General features: G+C 44.0%; 1 protein-coding gene across 6 annotated transcripts in view; it reads left to right on the top strand.

Moving 5' to 3' along the window:
- The window catches only part of PCDH1 (protocadherin 1), a 282,450-nt gene that overhangs the window by 217,712 nt on the left and 46,352 nt on the right, over nt 1-18,386 (top strand). For 5 of the 6 annotated variants that reach the window (XM_075344388.1, XM_075344387.1, XM_075344386.1 and 2 more), the window contains exon 4: nt 4,307-4,526. The exons of the other annotated variant lie outside the window; for it this stretch is intronic. In XM_075344388.1, the coding sequence (XP_075200503.1) occupies nt 4,307-4,526 (220 nt within the window). The remainder of the gene's footprint in view (nt 1-4,306; nt 4,527-18,386) is intronic. 6 annotated transcript variants of the gene reach the window in all.

Here is an 18,386-nt window from a genome sequence, read left to right as displayed (position 1 = left end):
GACACCCAGCAGGCGTTGTGCACATGTCCTATAAATTAGAAAAGGACCTATGTACAGTATATAATAGCTCGCCCCTGAACACTCAGCCTGGTAAGGGTCTTCCTAATGTGCGTATTGTCTGTAATGTTTCTCACCACCTAATCTGGAAGCGAACAGCACTGGTTCACTGTTTGTTTTTGTTTTTTTTTTTATTGAAGTTAATCAGAAGGAAATACACTAAATTTAGGATAAGGTGTAAGCTTTCATACAATTGTTGGCATATTGGGCTACCTAAAAATAGTTGGAACAGTAATTTTGTCCTGGAAGTCTGTTACCACAGAATGACTGTTCAAACCAAGTAGAGGCACCCGGTGCACCATGTCGCGGCCAACATTTCAGTGCACCTTCCCACCTGCTTGTTTTTCCATCCATCTCAGTCCTTCTCTGGCTCTATGAAGTCAAAGCTGTCAATTTAAAGCGGGAGGGGAGTGGAGTTAAAGGGAAAACAAGTAGGTGGGAAGGTGCACTTAAGGCCTAAGACACTCGGCATGAAAATCGGACCAATATTACCCTATGTGTCAGCACCCATGAGCGATTTATTTTCTTAGCCCTAATCGGACCGAAAAAACAGTCGCAGCATGCTGCAGGTGCAATGCGATCATCGTTTCTCTCGCACCCATTCAAGTCTATGGGGTGAGAGAAACATCGCACTGCACTCTAAATACACCAATGTAATGCAAGTGCAGAGCGAGAATTGCAATAGCCGGCTACGGAGGAGAGAGGGAGATGAATCCTTCCCCTCCTCAGGGCTGGCCCTGCCCTCCTTAGGGCTGGCCCTGCCCTCCTTAGGGCTGGCCCTGCCCTCCTCAGGGCTGGCCCTGCCCTCCTCAGGGCTGGCCCTGCCCTCCTCAGGGCTGGCCCTGCCCTCCTCAGGGCTGGCCCTGCCCCCGCAGCTGTGGTCTGATCGGACCTCCGTTGCAATGACACTTGCATAACACTCGGCTCCCGCTGTGCTGCCAGCGTGAGCTGAGTGTCATGCGAGGATCGCAGTAGTCCCTGTTTGGCTCCGGCCTAAATGTTTGACCACCGAGCTTATGTGCTTAGTTTGCACAGTCTTTTTGTGTTGACAAGGCCTTTTAATGGTTCGAAAAACAATCTCCGACTCATTCAGAGACTAGGACAGATGTATGGAAAACAAGTTGGTAAGGAGAACTGATCTCTTTGGCCATGCAGTAATGACTGTTCAAACCAAGCACAAATTGTTACACCCCTGACACAATTCGGTGCACCTTCCAACTACCTGTTTTGCATATATCTCTTCTTAATGGACACCTCTAGCTTTACAAGAGCCGGAAGATGTCATAGATAAAAAACTGGGACGATCTAATGAATAATTTGGCCACACCAAGGGTACCAAGTGCGCCATTGTTGTGGCCGAATAAATCCGTACATCTTTAGGCATTTTGTGCTGACCTATTCCCTTTTTAATACATTTCCCACAAATAAGCAACCTTTCCTGTCCTCAATTTTATTTTATTTTTTTGGCGTGCATACATAAAAAGAAACTTTTTATTCAATTTTTGCAATATACAATGATTCGAGGCAATTTTTTGCTGCAATTTAAACTCTAAAACTGATGAAAATCGATTTGAAATATTCCGCCCTGACTTTGTGGACAGAAGCGGCTAAAAGTAACAACTCCTTAGAGGCCAGGCTAATAATTTTCCAACCGATGGAACAGATTTCCATTGTTTGTCTGTCGATTTGCTGCACAAATGACCAGATTATCGATCAGTAAATTATCCGCGCTCACACAGCCATCTTTCCAAGGAGCAGTTAACTCTTTAGGGCGCAGTGTTTCTTGAGACTATTTCCCTCGGTTCTTCCGCTGTCTTTTCATAATCCGCCTGTAATATTTGACTGCGGTGGAACATCTTCAATGACAAGACACCAGTATATATATATATATATTTTTTTTTCCTTCTTTCCTGCAAGCAAAGCACGTTGACCTTTTATTGGCTAACTGATGTTTATAATATCCAGGCCTGCAGAAACACTTATGCCTTGAAAGCTTTTATCTGTAAACATGAGGCAGCCATTTGAAGAAAGCGTCCGTGCCATTGTGGAAGCAGGCATCTGTGAATATCCATAAACATCTGTTACTTAATACAGGTATCATCTCCGTCTGAGACAAATAGCCAGCGCCTGGATATCGCAGCCATTTGAATACGGAAACTTCAGGAGACTAGGCTTTGACTATAATCTCAAGAGATATTGATGTCATGAGGTTTTTTTCCACAATGGAAATGGACCCGAACGTTAGCAGAGAGGCCAGCGAGGTGGTCAATGTGGAGACATTAGCAGAGTGTTTGGAGATTTCTAAACCATTTTCCAAAGCCAGTACCTCACCAGCTACGGTGGAACTACACGGCTCAGCATAGTCCAAAATCTATTCTGGGCCTAAACATTTAAAAATAAAAGAATAAAAGAGATCCCACTGTGACAAGGTGTATTTAATCAGGATGGTCCCGAATAGTGATGAGCAAATAGTACTGTTAGTCTAATCCAAGCTCGAATATTTTACTATTCCAGTATTCGGGAATGCTCTGTTTCCCCATTACCTTGCATTAGGTTCGTTATTTGTGATGAATACAGGAAAAGTACTCTGTATTCTGTTAGATTAATCCAAACATGAATATCTCACTATTCGTCGATTACTAGTACCTAACTCTCTACCTTGATATGTGCTGGCAGTTTGATGAAAGTTAAATAGAGTAGGTTCACAACACAAGAGTTTATGCTATGCTGTACTGCACTGCACCATCTACGCAATTAAAGAATGAATAGAGTTTTTAATTTGCTCATATATCCATCCTCCCTCCCCCCCTCCTTCCTTTCCCTCCCTCCTTCCTTTCCCTCCCTCCTTCCTTTCCCTCCCTCCTTCCTTTCCCTCCCTCCTTCCTTTCCCTCCCTCCTTCCTTTCCCTCCCTCCTTCCTTTCCCTCCCTCCTTTCCCTCCCTCCCTCCTTTCCCTCCCGCCTTCCTTTCCCTCCCGCCTTCCTTTCCCTCCCGCCTTCCTTTCCCTCCCGCCTTCCTTTCCCTCCCGCCTTCCTTTCCCTCCCGCCTTCCCTTTCCCTCCCGCCTTCCCTTTCCCTCCCGCCTTCCCTTTCCCTCCCGCCTTCCCTTTCCCTCCCGCCTTCCCTTTCCCTCCCGCCTTCCCTTTCCCTCCCGCCTTTCCTTTCCCTCCCGCCTTTCCTTTCCCTCCCGCCTTTCCTTTCCCTCCCGCCTTTCCTTTCCCTCCCGCCTTCCCTTTCCCTCCCGCCTTCCCTTTCCCTCCCGCCTTTCCTTTCCCTCCCGCCTTTCCTTTCCCTCCCGCCTTTCCTTTCCCTCCCGCCTTCCCTTTCCCTCCCGCCTTTCCTTTCCCTCCCGCCTTTCCTTTCTTTCCCCCTATATGGTTCCTCTAATACAAGCTATATTTCACATGCCTCAGGTTTTGCAGAGGAGGCAAAGTCTCACCACAATTGTTCTGTCTTCAAGCTAATGGCAGGCAGTAATTGATTGGTGGCCTTTAAATGATTTCCCCTGAATCTGTATATCCTTTTGTAATTGAGCTATTGCCTGTTGCTCTGCCTTCTTCTGGTGAGGAGTTTCTCCCAGTCAGCTCTTAAGTGTGAATTTGCAACTACTAGAAATACCCTGGAGATTATGCACACTGAACAGTCACTGTATTGCCGGACTCTCCTACTATATCACTGAGCCCTTAAAGCTGCGGCATAGCGCTGGCTAAAAAGGAAAATTATGGATAGAACTATGTGGTGAAAGGCAAATGTCTAAACTGCCAAGATGTGAAAGGTGACGGTCTATACGTTAGAGCATATACTAGTCTGGTAGTCACACCAGAAATCACATCAGCCCATAATGGAAATAAAATAAAAATAGAATATTATCATGTTCACAAAGGCAGCCACTATTCCCGGCAGCACAAGTCCTGTTCGCACTGGGTGGTAAGCTGCCTAGAACAATGTTTTTCGTTCAGCATGTGATTGGTGGCTTTTTTAGACTGACTGTTGGGCTTACCATTCTGCTAATACTGTAATGTCATGCTTCCCTAGTCGCCAAGAAATGTATTACCAATAATATTGGCCATGTATATTTGTAGAATGATTGAGATTCCGGAAGTCCTATGCAGTAGAACGCCGATTTTCGCCTTAGTTAATGACCTCTTATCATTTTGGTATATTGTATACTTACCATATGGTTTTCAACTCCTCTTCTATGTCTTTTAATGAGCTCCGAATTGAAAACAGACCGTCTTTTGTCTTTCGTAGTTACCTCATCGTCGAGTGACGTTTTCCACATCCAATCAGGCACCTGACATCCAGGACCCTTCTCAGCACAGCTACTATGACAGCGGCCTAGAAGAATCAGAGACCCCGAGCAGCAAATCCTCTTCTGGTCCAAGAATAGGGCCTTTGGCTCTCCCAGAAGACCACTACGAGCGAACCACCCCTGATGGTAGCATCGGTGAGATGGAGCATCCTGAAACTGGTAAGAGAAGGAATCACAAGGAAGACCCAAGTCACGTCATTTAGTGTTGCCCATCACCAAACATCATGCTTTTTGGCAGTGTTTGCTATGTCTTTCCACATGTGTTCGATCTATGCTATATCGATAAATCCAGTACATAGACTCCATTTTTTTTTTCTTGGGAAATAGAAATGAATCCTAAAATAGAAGACCCAAAACATTTTTTTTGTGTTTTTAGTATAGAATGAGAGCTTCCACGTGAACAATTAGTTGGTCGATTTTATATTCGCTTCCTTGGAAGATACTAGTATAAAAGGTGGCTGATGCCATCTGGCCTTTTGATCTAGTCTTGGAAATATCCTGTGTCACAATATAGGCCCACACTCAGACAGACCATGGTCCCTTGAAGGAACTTTGGGCTGTCTCTTCAGACTTTGTTGTTAGGGCATACTCTGACACTTTTGATACAATCTAAAGTAGTCAGTGTACAGCTTGTATAACAGTGTAAATTTGATTGGTCTGCTAAATACCGTAACAACACGCAGCCATTAATGTCAAAACCGCTGGCAGCGAAAGTGAGTGAAAATGGACAAATTGTGCCAAAAGTATCAAAATTTTGTGTGGCTACCATAATTTCCAAGCACTGTCTTAACTCTTTGGCAAGGAGTTCATTAGAGCTTGACAGGATCCACTGGAATCCTCTACCATCCTCCATGACGCCATCACGTAGCTGGTGGACGTTCGAGACCTTGGACTCCTCCACTTTCCATTTAAGGATGCCCCACAAATGGTAATAGGGATTAGGTCTGTAGATATGCCTGGCCAGTCCAGTGCAGTTGAAAACAGAAATTTACATACACATATGCATGCTGTTCTCACTATCTGACATGAAATCAGAATAAACCTTTCCCATTTTAAATCACTTAGGATTACCAAAATGTATATTTGCCAAATGCCATAATAATGAAACAAAGAGAATGTTTGCAGAAAGAAATAAAAATGCCTAAAGTCAAAAGTTTACATACACTGAGTACTGTGCCTTTAAACAATATGGGACAGCCCATATGATGATGTCATGTCTTTGGAAGCTTCTGAGAGGTTTATTGGCAACATCTGAGTTAATAAGAGACACAAGTGTGGATGTATTTTAATGCACACCTGAAACACACTGCTTCTTTGTTTAGCATCATGGGAAAGTCAAAAGAAATCAGCCAAGATCCCAGGAAGAGAATTTTGGGCTTGAACAAGTCTAGTTCATCCTTGGGTACAATTTCCAGATACCTGAAGGTGCCTCGTTCATCTGAACAAAGTTATACTCAATCAAAAACAAGATGGAAATGTCCAGCGATCATACCACTCAAGAAGGAGAGTGGTTCTGCGTACCAGAGATGACCGTGCTTTGGTCAGACATGTGCATATCAACCAAAGAACAAAAGCAAAAGACCCTAGAAGATTCTGGTGGAAGCTGGTAAGATTGTGTAACTATCCACAGTGAAATGAGTATTGTATCAACATGGGCTGAAAGACCACACTGCCAGGTAGAAGTCATTACTTCAGAAGAAACCTAAACAATCCAAATTAATGTTTGCAAATGCACACAGAAACAAAGACCTTAATTTTTGGAGACCTGTCCCGTGGTCTGACAAAACTAAAATTGAACTGTTTGGCCATAATGACCATTGTTATGTTGGGAGGAAAAGGCAGACTCTTTGAAGACACCATCCAAACTGTGCAACATGGGGTGGCAGCACCATGTTGTGGAGGGACTGATACATTTCACAAAATAGATGGCATTATGAGGAAAGAAGATTATGTGGCATACTGAAGCAACATCTCAAGACATCAGCCAGTAACCTAAGCTTGGATGGAAATGAGTCTTCCAAATGGACAATGACTTGAAGCATACTGGACCAAACTGGTCACAAAGTGGCTTAAGGATAACAAAGCCAATGTTTTGGAGTGGCCATCACAAAGCCCTGATCTCGATCCTATTGAGAATGTATGGGGAAAGCTGGCTCAGTTATACCAGTTCTGTCAAGAGTAATGAGCTCAAATTCCTACCAACTATTGCAAGAATCTTGTGGAAGGATATGCAAAACATTTGACCTAAGTAATACAGTCTAAGGGCAATGGTACCAAATACTAATAAAATGAATGGAAGCTTTTGACTTTGCGGATACTAATAAAAATGCCTAAAAACATTCTCTCTCTCTTTGTCATTTGGCAAATATAAATTTTGGTTCCTAATTGACCTAAAATGGGAAAGGTTTATTTTCATTTCATGTTGAGAAAAACCTGCAGATGTGTATGTAAACTTTTGCTTTCAACTGTACCTTTTACCCTCAGTTTCTTTAGCAAGGCAGTGCTGGTTTTGGAGTGGTGATTGGGGTAATGTTGGAATACTGCCCTGCGGCCCAGTTCCTGTAGAGCGGGGATCATGCTCTGCTTGAGTATATCACACTACATGGTTCCCTCAATGAACTGTGACTCTCAACAGCCGGGAGCTCCATGCTTTACTGTAGAGAAGACACACTTGTCTTTGTACTCACCTGGTTGCCGCCGCACACGCTTGATACCATCTGAACCAAATAAGTTTCCCTTTTTTTTTCAGACCTCATGACATGGTTCCCAGTAATCGATGTCCTTAAGCGGGCTTTACACGCTACGAGATCGCTACAGCGATCTCGTTGGGGTCACGGATTTTGTGACGCACATCCGGCCGTTGTAGCGATCTTGTGTGTGACTCCTAGGAGCGATTTTGGATCGTTACAAAAACGTCCAAAATCGCTCCTCGTTGACATGGGCGGACACTTCTCAAATATCGCTGCTGCAGCGTGTACGATGTAGTTCGTCGCTCCTGCGGCAGCACACATCACCCCGTGTGACGCCACATGAGCGAGGAACCTCTCCTTACCTGCTGCTGGCCCCAATGCGGAAGGAATGAGGTGGGCGGGATGTTACGTCTCGCTCATCTCCGCCCCTCCGCTTTGATTGGGCGGCCGCTTAGTGACGTCGCAGTGACGCCGCACTGACCGCCCCCTTAGAAAGGAAGTGGTTCGCTGGTCACAGCGACGTCGCCGGCCAGGTTAGCATGTGTGACTGGTCCGGGCGATGTTGTGCGCCACGGGCAGCGATTTGCCCGTGCCGCACAACCGATGGGGGCGGGTACGCTCGCTAGCGATATCAGTACCGATATCGCAGTGTGTAAAGTGGCCTTTAGTCTGCTTGCCTTCAGAAAATTGTTTGTGAGCTTTGTTTTTCATCTTTAGCTTCCTTCTGGGATGACAGCCATGCAGACCAATTTGATGGAGTGTTTGGCGTATAGTCTCAGCACTGCAGTATAGACTTGGGGTAGGCCTCCACGATCAGTAATAGCAGCATTTTGGAAACTGCGTGTTTCTCCTGTGTCCAAAACACTGTGTTGTACAGTAAAGCACAGTGGATGGGATTAAAAGAAATCCTATGCCCACTGTGCTTCTTTTCTCCTCTGCATCAGCTTATCTGTGTCTTGGCTTTCTAAGCCGCAGCATGTCAATTTATGCTGTGATGACGTGAGTGTTCTCATCAGGGAGAACACAAAGCCAGCAGCGCCTCAAACCCTGACCGTAGGCACAGGCCGCTCGCAGCCCCACAGGAGAGGACAATCTGCATCCAGGACACAGCATGTCCTGATCGTGTGCACCCACCCTTCTAATGGGTATATTATCGATCCTTGAAAAACATGAAAAAAGGATCTCTGAATGAGGCCTTACACTTGTTTGTTTGTTTGTTTTTTTTTGTTTTTCTTTTTCCTCTTTCCAGTCGGGCAATCTGGAACCTTCAGACAATGGTATCCTAATAAGGATTGCTACAAATGTAATAACAGATTGGATCAGAACAGTTTTTGATAGGGCAGATCATAGAAAGGTAGAGTTGGAAGGGATCTCAAGGGCCATGGTGTCCAACCCCCCGCGAGTGCGAATTTTCCTAAATCATCCCAACTATATGTTTATCCAATTTCTGCTTGAAGATTTCCATTGAGGAAGAGCTCACCACCTCCCACGGTCACCTGTTCCACTCTGACTGCCCTCACTGTCAAGGTTTTTCCTAATGTCTAATCTGAATCTCCTTCCTTTAGTTTCATCCCATTGCTTCTTGTACTTCCTTGTGCTAATGAGAATAGGGTGGTTCCCTCTGCTCTGTGACTACCTTTCAGATATTTGTAGATCGCTATTAAGTCTCCTCTCAGCCTTCTCTTTTTCAAACTAAACATCCCTAGTTCTTTTAGCCGTTCTTCATAATACTCTATGCTTCTTGTATTCTTCCTGTAGAGGGAACAGACTCTGCCTAAGGAGTCCAGTTGTGTAATAAGTAGAAATGACCAAACCCAAACTGTAAAGTTAACACTAAAGATAAAATATAATAAAATTAGTGTCCAAGTTCGGAGTTCGTTAGCTGCACATATGGTAACCACTTGATCGAGCATTGGGTTCTCTGTTACGCTCAATGTTCGGCCCACTGTGAGCCACTTGCAGGCTCTGATTGGCTGTCAATGGGTGTTCAAAACAACATTTTTGGATGTAATGTGTCCAAAATAAAAAAAAAAAACACACTACCTCCTTCAGACGTGATCTGTTTATGCCTGGCTGTATGTGGGCGGAGAGCAGAACTGTCCATTCAGTGACTTCCAATGGAATTTAGGTCAAGTCTGGGTCCCGAACTGAGCTTTATCTACAGTCCTGCTGATCCCGGTAAACCAGAACTTCCACGAGTCCGCTCATATCTAGTAATAAGTCTTTTTGGCAATGCTCCATAGGGAAAAATGTGTAAACTAGCATTTTCCCAAAGAGGGAGCTAGCTCAGTAATAGCACCTATTGTGGATAGCTGCCCTAGAAAACATTCAGACATTTTTTTTTATTTATTTTGTTTTCCAAGCCTTCTGACCGGAGTACTGATATTAGTAAAGTTGGACATCGTGTTTCATATAGTGGATTCCGACTATCATTTGTACCGAACATAGTTTAGCTGACAGAATGAGGAACCTGAGATGATGTTTTGGGGTTTAGTGGTTATTGACTATCTGCAGGTATAGGGTTTTTCTCTAGGTACAACTGGTATGATGCTGCCTGGTTATCTTACCAAAAGCACTACTCCTGTGAGAAAGTTATTTCCTCCCAGGAGCCTCCGGCTTTTAGTTATATGGGCATGCTGGAGTGGCTATAGTCACCACTCAGTGGCAGTGGTGTGGTAAGCTCACCCTTTGACTCAGCAGTGAATTTGGGCAGAGCACGTGCTCAACATCCTGGAGTGTGCAGTAAGCGGTGACTGTAGCAGCCATGTGCATGCTGTGCACGCCCCATGACTGAAAGCTGCCGGCTTCTGGGTGGAAATAAGTTAATTTTCTCCTGTTAGCCACAGTTAGGCATTCGGGCAGCATTTAAAGGGAACCTGTCACCACTTTTTCAGCCTATAAGCTGCGGCCGCCACCACCACTGGGCTCTTATATACAGCACGTTAGAATGCTGTATATAAGAGCCCAGGCCGCTGTGTAGAACATAGTGTTTTTTTTTATAATACTCACCTAGGTTGCTCCGGTGCAAACCAGTCAGATGTTCTCCGGGACCATCGCCTCCCCTCTTGGCCATCTTGGTTTTCCTATTTCTGAAGCCGCGGTGCATGACACGTCTACGTCATACGCATCTACATTATACACACTCGCCTGTCCTGCACAGGCGCACTACAATACTTTGATCTGCCCTCAGATCAGATCAAAGTATTGTTGTGCGCCTGTGCAGGACCGGCGAGTGTTTGACGTAGATACGGCATGCACCACGGCTTCAGAATAAGGAAGACCAAAATGGCCGAAAAGGGAGGCTCAGGTCCCGGAGAACGGCGCCACCCATCTGACTGGTGTGCATCGGAGCGACCTTCTAGGTGAGTATTATAAAGTTTTTTATGTTCTACACCGCGGCCTGGGCTCTGATATACAGCATGTTAAAATGCTGTATATACGAGCCCAGTGGTGGTGGCCACAGCTTGTAGGCTGAAAAATTGGTGACAGGTTCCCTTTAAATACTATATTTAACCCTATATCTGCAGTTAAATACAGAGCGGAAACCAATTGTTTATAGATTCTTGGTGGCAATGTACCATGGGGAACAATGCAAATTGTATCTCACATAAGAGGGAAGCGAGATCTCACTGGTGCCACCTAGCGCAAGTATAAAAAGTCTTGCAGGTGTCGATTCGTATTGAATTGATGATGCCCTACAACTTTGTATTTCACTTTTTTTTTTTTCTCTCTCGTTCCGTTTTCAAGATAAACATGCTAACTCCGTTGTTTTCCACCAGGTGGCGCTATAGGTGGTTTCATTGCGTAGCACATGGCTACTTTACTATACCTAGACACCACTTCTATGCCTATAGTTGCCGCCATTCTCAAGTTAATGGCGGTGGACAGGATATGGGTGGACACACTGTATAGAAGCCATGCCTAACGCAGCAGTGTCGGTACAGGATCGGCGTTACCCCCCCCCACCACACACGCTTCTATCGATGTAACGGTTTAACAAGTCTTATTTGACGAGCTCTGAAATGGAACATTTAGTGTCTATAATGACCATAGACCTGAAACATAAACTCGTGGCTTCGGAAAGATTAGATGCAAGGAAGTGGACAATTTGGAGACTGTGAATTTTCAAGTTGATATATGGCAGGCCGTATGTGACCTGACCTTTCTAGTATTGCTGTATCTTCATGAAAAATGTATTCCGAGGAGTCGCACTGGCTCCTTTTCACAGATACAGAATGACTATTTCATAAGCACAAACTTCAAACGACTTGTATAGAAAATGCAGCAGATCGAAAAACCGGGATCCCAATTATATGTGCGCCCTCGAAAGTGGTTATTGACGTTTGTGTGCTCTTATATTCTTGCACTTTTTGTGGATTACGTCAAAAGCTACCTGGTTAAAAACAATGTTTTAAGTCGTATTCTTGGTCTCTTAAGGTGCCTATGTATCTTTACTGTCAGATGAACGTTCACCTAATGGCGATCTCTCCTGAATCCTGTATATACAAGGACGTTTAGACCTCTCGAATTTCAGACGCCCAGTGCCTTCACTCTTGTTAGGCTACGTTCACACATCAGTTTTTTGGCATCCGGTACAATCCGGCGTGTGCCTGATGCAACGGATCCGGCGCAGAATATGCAAAGACGGATGGGCCTGATCTTCTTTTTTTTTTTTGATGGATCCGGTATACCTGATCTGTCAAACGCATCCGGCGCATTTGTTTTTTGCATCAGTTTCGTCCGTTTTTTTGCTATATCCGTTTTTTTCAATAAATTGGAGCATGCTTAGTTTAAAAAAACGAATCTGGCGGCCGCATCCGTTTTTTGCCGGATCTGGCGTTCTTAGGCTTCTATTGTAAATCGGCGCGATGCTTTTTTTTTTTTTTCCCCAGAGACAAACGTTCATTGAGACGTTCTATCCGGTCGCCACATTGAGTAATTACGCCGGATCGGTCAAAAGCCGGATGCAACGCTAGGCCATCAGGCACAATCCGGCGCTAATACAAATCAATGGGGATAAAACTGATCCGGCGCCGGATCAGTTTTATCCGTTTTTTTCCGGATTGTGTTTGATGGAAAAAACTGATGTGTGAACGTAGCCTTAACTGCCCGGTTCATCTGTCTTCAGAAAGGTCAGGAGGCACTCATACATATTAGGCCCCTTTCACACATCAGTTTTTTGCCATCAGTCATAATCCATCGAATTTTGAAAGCAACAGATCCAGCGACTGATGCCGCTGGATCAGTTTTTTTCTCATTGACTTGTATTAGCGACGGATTGTAACGGATGGCCTCACGTTTCATCAGTCGTTTGACGGATCCGTCTTAAAATGTTTTTCCGTCCACAGTAACGTTTTTTTGTGTACGTTGAAAAAATGGACAGCGACGGATCAGTCGCCATCCGTCGTTTGGTATAATGAAAGCCTGTGGGCGCAGGATCCATCGTCATCCGGCAAATGACGGAATCCGGCAACAGATTGTTTGTTTGTTTTTTTTTTTTTTTTTTATTGAGCATGCTCCAATTTATTATTTAGCCCCCAGCTAGTCGGATCCGTTGAAAAGCAAATCCGTCGCATCAGTTTAGCCGCAATCTGCAACGTATCCATCCAGAAAACTGATTGTGACTGATGGCAAAAAACTGATGTGTGAATGGGGCCTTAGGCGGACGGCCAATTTCACCAGAATTACGAAATTGACGTTTTTAATCCATGTATGGTGATTGCTGAGACCCAGATGCAAATGGGAAATTATATATGCTATACCATCTCTAAACACTTTAAAGCCATTATCTCCTAATGGCAAAAAAGGTCGGAAATAAATTCTTAACTCCTAATTTGCAAGTAACACTAATTTTATTAAGCGAGGTAACCACTATTGTACATTAATATGGCCGCCGTGTTACACTGACAGAAAACAGTAATAAGATGTTAATAGGAGAAATACCTGTGAGCGTGTGCGGGAAAATGTGCTCCCGGTGGATGATTTAATAGTGGAGATAACAGTGGTGCTAAAGTAAGAAGAAGCTGCTCACATTGCTGAACATGCTGTCTCTGATCTAATACTGAAGATAGAGTGCTGAGGTAAGAAGAGGCTGCTTAAACTGCAGTCCATCCTGACTATCTGATCCAATACTGAATATATATATAGGGTGCTGAGATAAGAAAAGACTGCTTACACTGCTGAACATCCTGACTATCTGATCTAACACTGAAGATACAGAGGGTACTGAGGCAAGAAGAGGCTGATTGCACTGTTGTCCATCCTGTCTAGCTCATCTAATACTGTAGATATCGTATGTGCGGCGGTATGAAGAGGCTGCTCACACTGCTGTAATCAGTGTTTCTCATCTAATACTGGAGATACCAGGGATGTTGAGGTAAGAGGCTGCTCACACTGCTGCATTCCCTATGTTACTGATCCAATACTGGAGATGGCAGGGGTGCTGATGTAAGAAGATGCTGCTCACACACCTGTCCCTCCTGACTATCTTATCAAATACTGAAGATACAAGGAATGCTGAGGGAAGAGGAGGCCATCTGCACTACGGTCTACTGTCTTTCTGATTGGGAGTATTTTCTGTGACCTGCAGAAAGCCTATCCCACATACTGTCAAGCTGTCTCCAGGTCACAGCAGCGGAGCGTCCTACTGCACAGGCTCCTGTTCTATTCACATTCTAGGATGTTTCTGTTAGTGTAACAAGATAGTGACAATATTAATGTTCTATACTGATTTAGCTTCTTATTCAGATTTTTCATATTCTACTAGTTTAAAGGTATTTTGGAAATGTATATTAATGTTTCTATATATTATATGTGCATATATTGAAAAGGCAAGTGCTCACATGTAATCTTATACCTCGTAATACCTTCTCCGGACCTGTATTACATTTCAGGGAAAAGCTCTCCATATACAGAATTCTACAAATGCTTCTGTCCTTAATGAGGGATATCTCTTTAAGCCGTATCCTTTGGGACTTCCACACCCCAATTATAAATAGGAAGCATCAGGCATAACACACGGGGGTCCATCCATAATCCTAGCTTTATACCTAAAGATTAGTGGGATTTAGCCTTGAATATAGTGATTGTTATCTATGGATTACTTACATTTACCACAAATCTGATCAGAAAGTAGTTACATCCATCGCCATCTGTAAAAATATTGCAAGATGCTTCAAGCAGGTTGGTATCCGTGGCATCTTTTATTTCATTAATGAAATATTAATATTGGTGTCGCTCTAGTTCCAAGAAATTTTAAAAAATGTACTAAATCTACAGTAAATTGTTCTCCACCACTCAACTAATGGACTCCTAATTATGTAATGTGAAAGCCGATGTGTACTGGTGTCGGGACCAGTGATACCACCTGAATTTTAGAATGTCTCATTTATCAGGTGGTTGCAAACTTTTGACTAGATTTGAGATTGAACTAATACATCGCAGGCTGGAATGAGATACCATATATACTCAAGTAAAAGTCGATCTGAATATAGGCTGAGGCACCTCATTTTGCCACAAAAAACAGGGAAACTTTTTGACTCGAGTATAAGCATAGGGTGGGAAATGCAGCAGCTACTGAAAATTTCAAAAACAAAAATGGATACCAATAAAATGAAATGTGCCTCAATCTTGTGCCCTGTAGTAATGTGCCCCATCCATTTCTCCTGTAGTAATGTGCCCCATCCATGTCTCCTGTAGTAATGTGCCCCATCCATGTCTCCTGTAGTAATGTGCCCCATCCATTTCTCCTGTAGTAATGTGCCCCATCCATGTCTCCTGTAGTAATGTGCCCCATCCATGTCTCCTGTAGTAATGTGCCCCATCCATGTCTCCTGTAGTAATGTGCCCCATCCATTTCTCCTGTAGTAATTTGACCCATCCTTGTCTCCTGTAGTATTGTGCCCCGTCCATTTCTCCTGTAGTAATGTGCCCCATCCTTGTCTCCTGTAGTAATGTGCCCCATCCATGTCTCCTGTTGTAATGTGCCCCATCCATGTCTCCTGTAGTAATGTGCCCCATCCTTGTCCCCTGTAGTAATGTGCCCTATCCATGTCTCCTGTAGTAATGTGCCCTATCCATGTCTCCTGTAGTAATGTGCCCCATCCTTGTCCCCTGTAGTAATGTGCCCTATCCATGTCTCCTGTAGTAAATTGCCCCATCCATGTCTCCTGTAGTAATGTGCCCCATCCATGTCTCCTGTAGTAATGTGCCCCATCCATGTCTCCTGTAGTAATGTGCCCCATCCATTTCTCCTGTAGTAAATTGCCCGATCCATTTCTCCTCTAGTAATGTGCCCCATCCTTGTCCCCTGTAGTAATTTGCCCTATCCATGTCTCCTGTAGTAATGTGCCCTATCCATGTCTCCTGTAGTAATGTGCCCCCTCCATTTCTCCTCTAGTAATGTGCCCCATCCTTGTCTCCTGTACTATTGTGCCTCATCCTTGTCTCCTGTAGTATTGTACCCATCCATTTCTCCTGTAGTAATGTGCCCCATCCTTGTCAACTGTAGTAATGTGCCCCATGCTTACCTCCTGTAATAATGTGCCCCATCCTTGTACCCCATCCTTGTGCCCTGTAGTAATGTGCCCATCCATTAGTAATGTCCTCATACTTGTCCATTAATAAGATGTTCACATACACACAAAAAACATTCTTCTCACCTGTCCTCCGTTCCCTAGGTATCCTCTTACCTGTTTCTTGCAAACCGCAGGCACATAGACTGCTTGATGATCTCGGCCGATACACTGGGCCGCTGGTGCCATCAGCGCTTTATTTACTTCAGTTGAATGATTTGCAGCACCGCAAACAATCAACTTAAGTAAAGATTGCTTTATACCATGCCTGATGCAGAGACCTGAGTAGTCTCGAAAGCTTGCTATTGATTACTATATTTTCAGTTAGCCATTAAAAGGTATCAAAAAGACTTTTTTTTTTGTTTTTTGGTTTTTTTTTTTTAAACCTTTTTTTTTCTATCTTCAATTAGAAATAGTCTAGTTTTTCTGATAAACTGTCACCTCATTTGCAGGACATTGCAATAGCTTAGGTATCCATGGTTACGACTACTAGCAACTAGGTGTTCCTATATGCATGGTCCTAACCTAGGTAGCCTAACTTAAGCTACTGTAATGCCCTGGTAAGTGACCTAGCTTTTCAAAAGAACTATACTACATTTCTAATTGGAGATATGCTAATAACCTTATTATATCTACTACATATTGGGATAGGATTTTGGAGATGGGAATACCCCTTTAATTGTGCCACCTTGGATGTCAGTGAAGGAGTGGGTTTGATTAGTTAAAACTAGTCAAGGCTATAGCTCTACCCAGGTGACTATTTAAAAGTTTTTCTCCTTCCTTCTAAAATTGTCAATTTTCACACAGGTTTGTCTTAAATGGGCATTTTCACGCGCCATAACATCATGGTATTAGCTTTAAGAGGTGGTTCACCAGTTTTCATTACTGGCTACATCGTTGAGAAACAAGGTTTCTCTCAAATACCTCATATTGCCATTAGTGCCTGTGAGTACCACTATTGTGGTCCGCTCACCCCCTTCGCGTGAACACCAGGTTCCGTGACCTCTGATGTCTAGCGATGTCACGTCAACTGATGGGGGCTGTGGGCTGTAGTCTTCCTGAGTGACTGGGCTGTAGGCCACGTTTCACCGCTCTTCTTCACAGCCCTGCGTCGCTCCTGCTCGCAGCACTCTGCAGCGCAAGATGTTGGGCTGTAATGAGCGGTGAAACGCCGCCTACAGCCCAGTCACTCAGGAAGACTGTGGCCCGCCTCAGTTGACGTGACATCACCGGACATCAGAGGTCACGGAGCCCGGAGGTCACGCGATTAGGATGAGCGGACCGCAATATCGGCGCTAACAGGCACTATTGGCAACACAAGGTATGAGAGAAACCTTGTTTCTCAACATATCGATTTGGTCAGTAATAAAAATGCGTGAACCTACCCTTTTAAGGAAACTACATTGACCGGTTCCTATGTAAAGACCTTTCATCTCAAAATTAAAACAAAAAAAAAAATCCTCTTCTTTAGTGGTTGTTTTATTTTTTTTTAATGGGTTGTCTAGGAATAAAAAAAACAAAGATCTATCTTCCTAAAACTGCACCACACCTATATATAAGTCCACCTGTATACATCTAAGCCCTAAAAGAGCGCATTAACAATCCTAAGGATGACTCTTCTAAGCTCGGGCAAATAGTGTTCAGTTACTTACAGATCAGGTTTTACTAGAAGTGGCGATAATTATATGAATTAAAGTAACTGATGTGTTAATTCCCACAAATTCCGTGTAGTAAAATCCATAAACAGACTGAGGTTTATGCCTCGTAATACAGGAGTCCACAAATTACAACATTTTAATAGTCACTTTTTGGTAATGGGAAAGATATTTTCGGCAGGTGCTGACAACTTTTATTAGACATCTCTTAAAATAGCTTAGTGCATGTAATATGTAGTATCTGTCGTCCGCATGTGGAATTTTCCTTATGTTACCGAATTAAAATTATGGTGCCAATTAACTTTCCACTTACTTAGGTACTTGAGCTGAGAGGTTGATGTAATGATTCATACCAGTGTCCTAGATACCGCTCTTTGCTTTTGGTTTAAAAACTGCAATCAGCCAAGTTAATGGGAGTTGATGGGTATTAAATAATTTCAAGAAAATAATAGCACATAAAAGTACTCTAATAATTGGGTTTTAATGGATTGTAGAAACAGGTGTGGTCAAGTAGGATCCAATTAATAGATCATATATTGATGGCATCTTTTACCCATAACATTTTTTTTGACCTTTACTGTGGGTCTTTGTTGGCCCTGAACGAGGCATATCCTAAGATTGCGTAGCCTAGATATAGACTATAGCTGAAGTACCCAGCATTGCTAGGGATAGTAACTAAGCCTCTCTCCCACTCTCTCTCACTCACTCCCTCTCCCTCCCTCTCTCCCTCTCTCCCTCTCTCCCTCTCTCCCTCTCTCCCTCTCTCCCACTCTCCCACTCTCCCACTCTCCCACTCTCCCACTCTCCCACTCTCCCACTCTCCCACTCTCCCACTCTCCCACTCTCCCTTTTTCCCCACTCTCCCTCCCTCCCTTTTTCCCCACTCTCCCTCCCTCCCTTTTTCCCCACTCTCCCTCCCTCCCTTTTTCCCCACTCTCCCTCCCTCCCTTTTTCCCCACTCTCCCTCCCTCCCTTTTTCCCCACTCTCCCTCCCTCCCTTTTTCCCCACTCTCCCTCCCTCCCTTTTTCCCCACTCTCCCACTCTCCCTCCCTCCCTTTTTCCCCACTCTCCCTCCCTCCCTTTTTCCCCACTCTCCCTCC

The sequence above is a fragment of the Anomaloglossus baeobatrachus genome, chromosome 4 (assembly GCF_048569485.1).
Source record: "Anomaloglossus baeobatrachus isolate aAnoBae1 chromosome 4, aAnoBae1.hap1, whole genome shotgun sequence".
NCBI classification, from domain to species: domain Eukaryota; kingdom Metazoa; phylum Chordata; class Amphibia; order Anura; family Aromobatidae; genus Anomaloglossus; species Anomaloglossus baeobatrachus.
The sequence above is the reverse complement of the archived record's forward strand: the minus strand, read 5'-3'. Positions and strand labels throughout refer to the sequence as shown.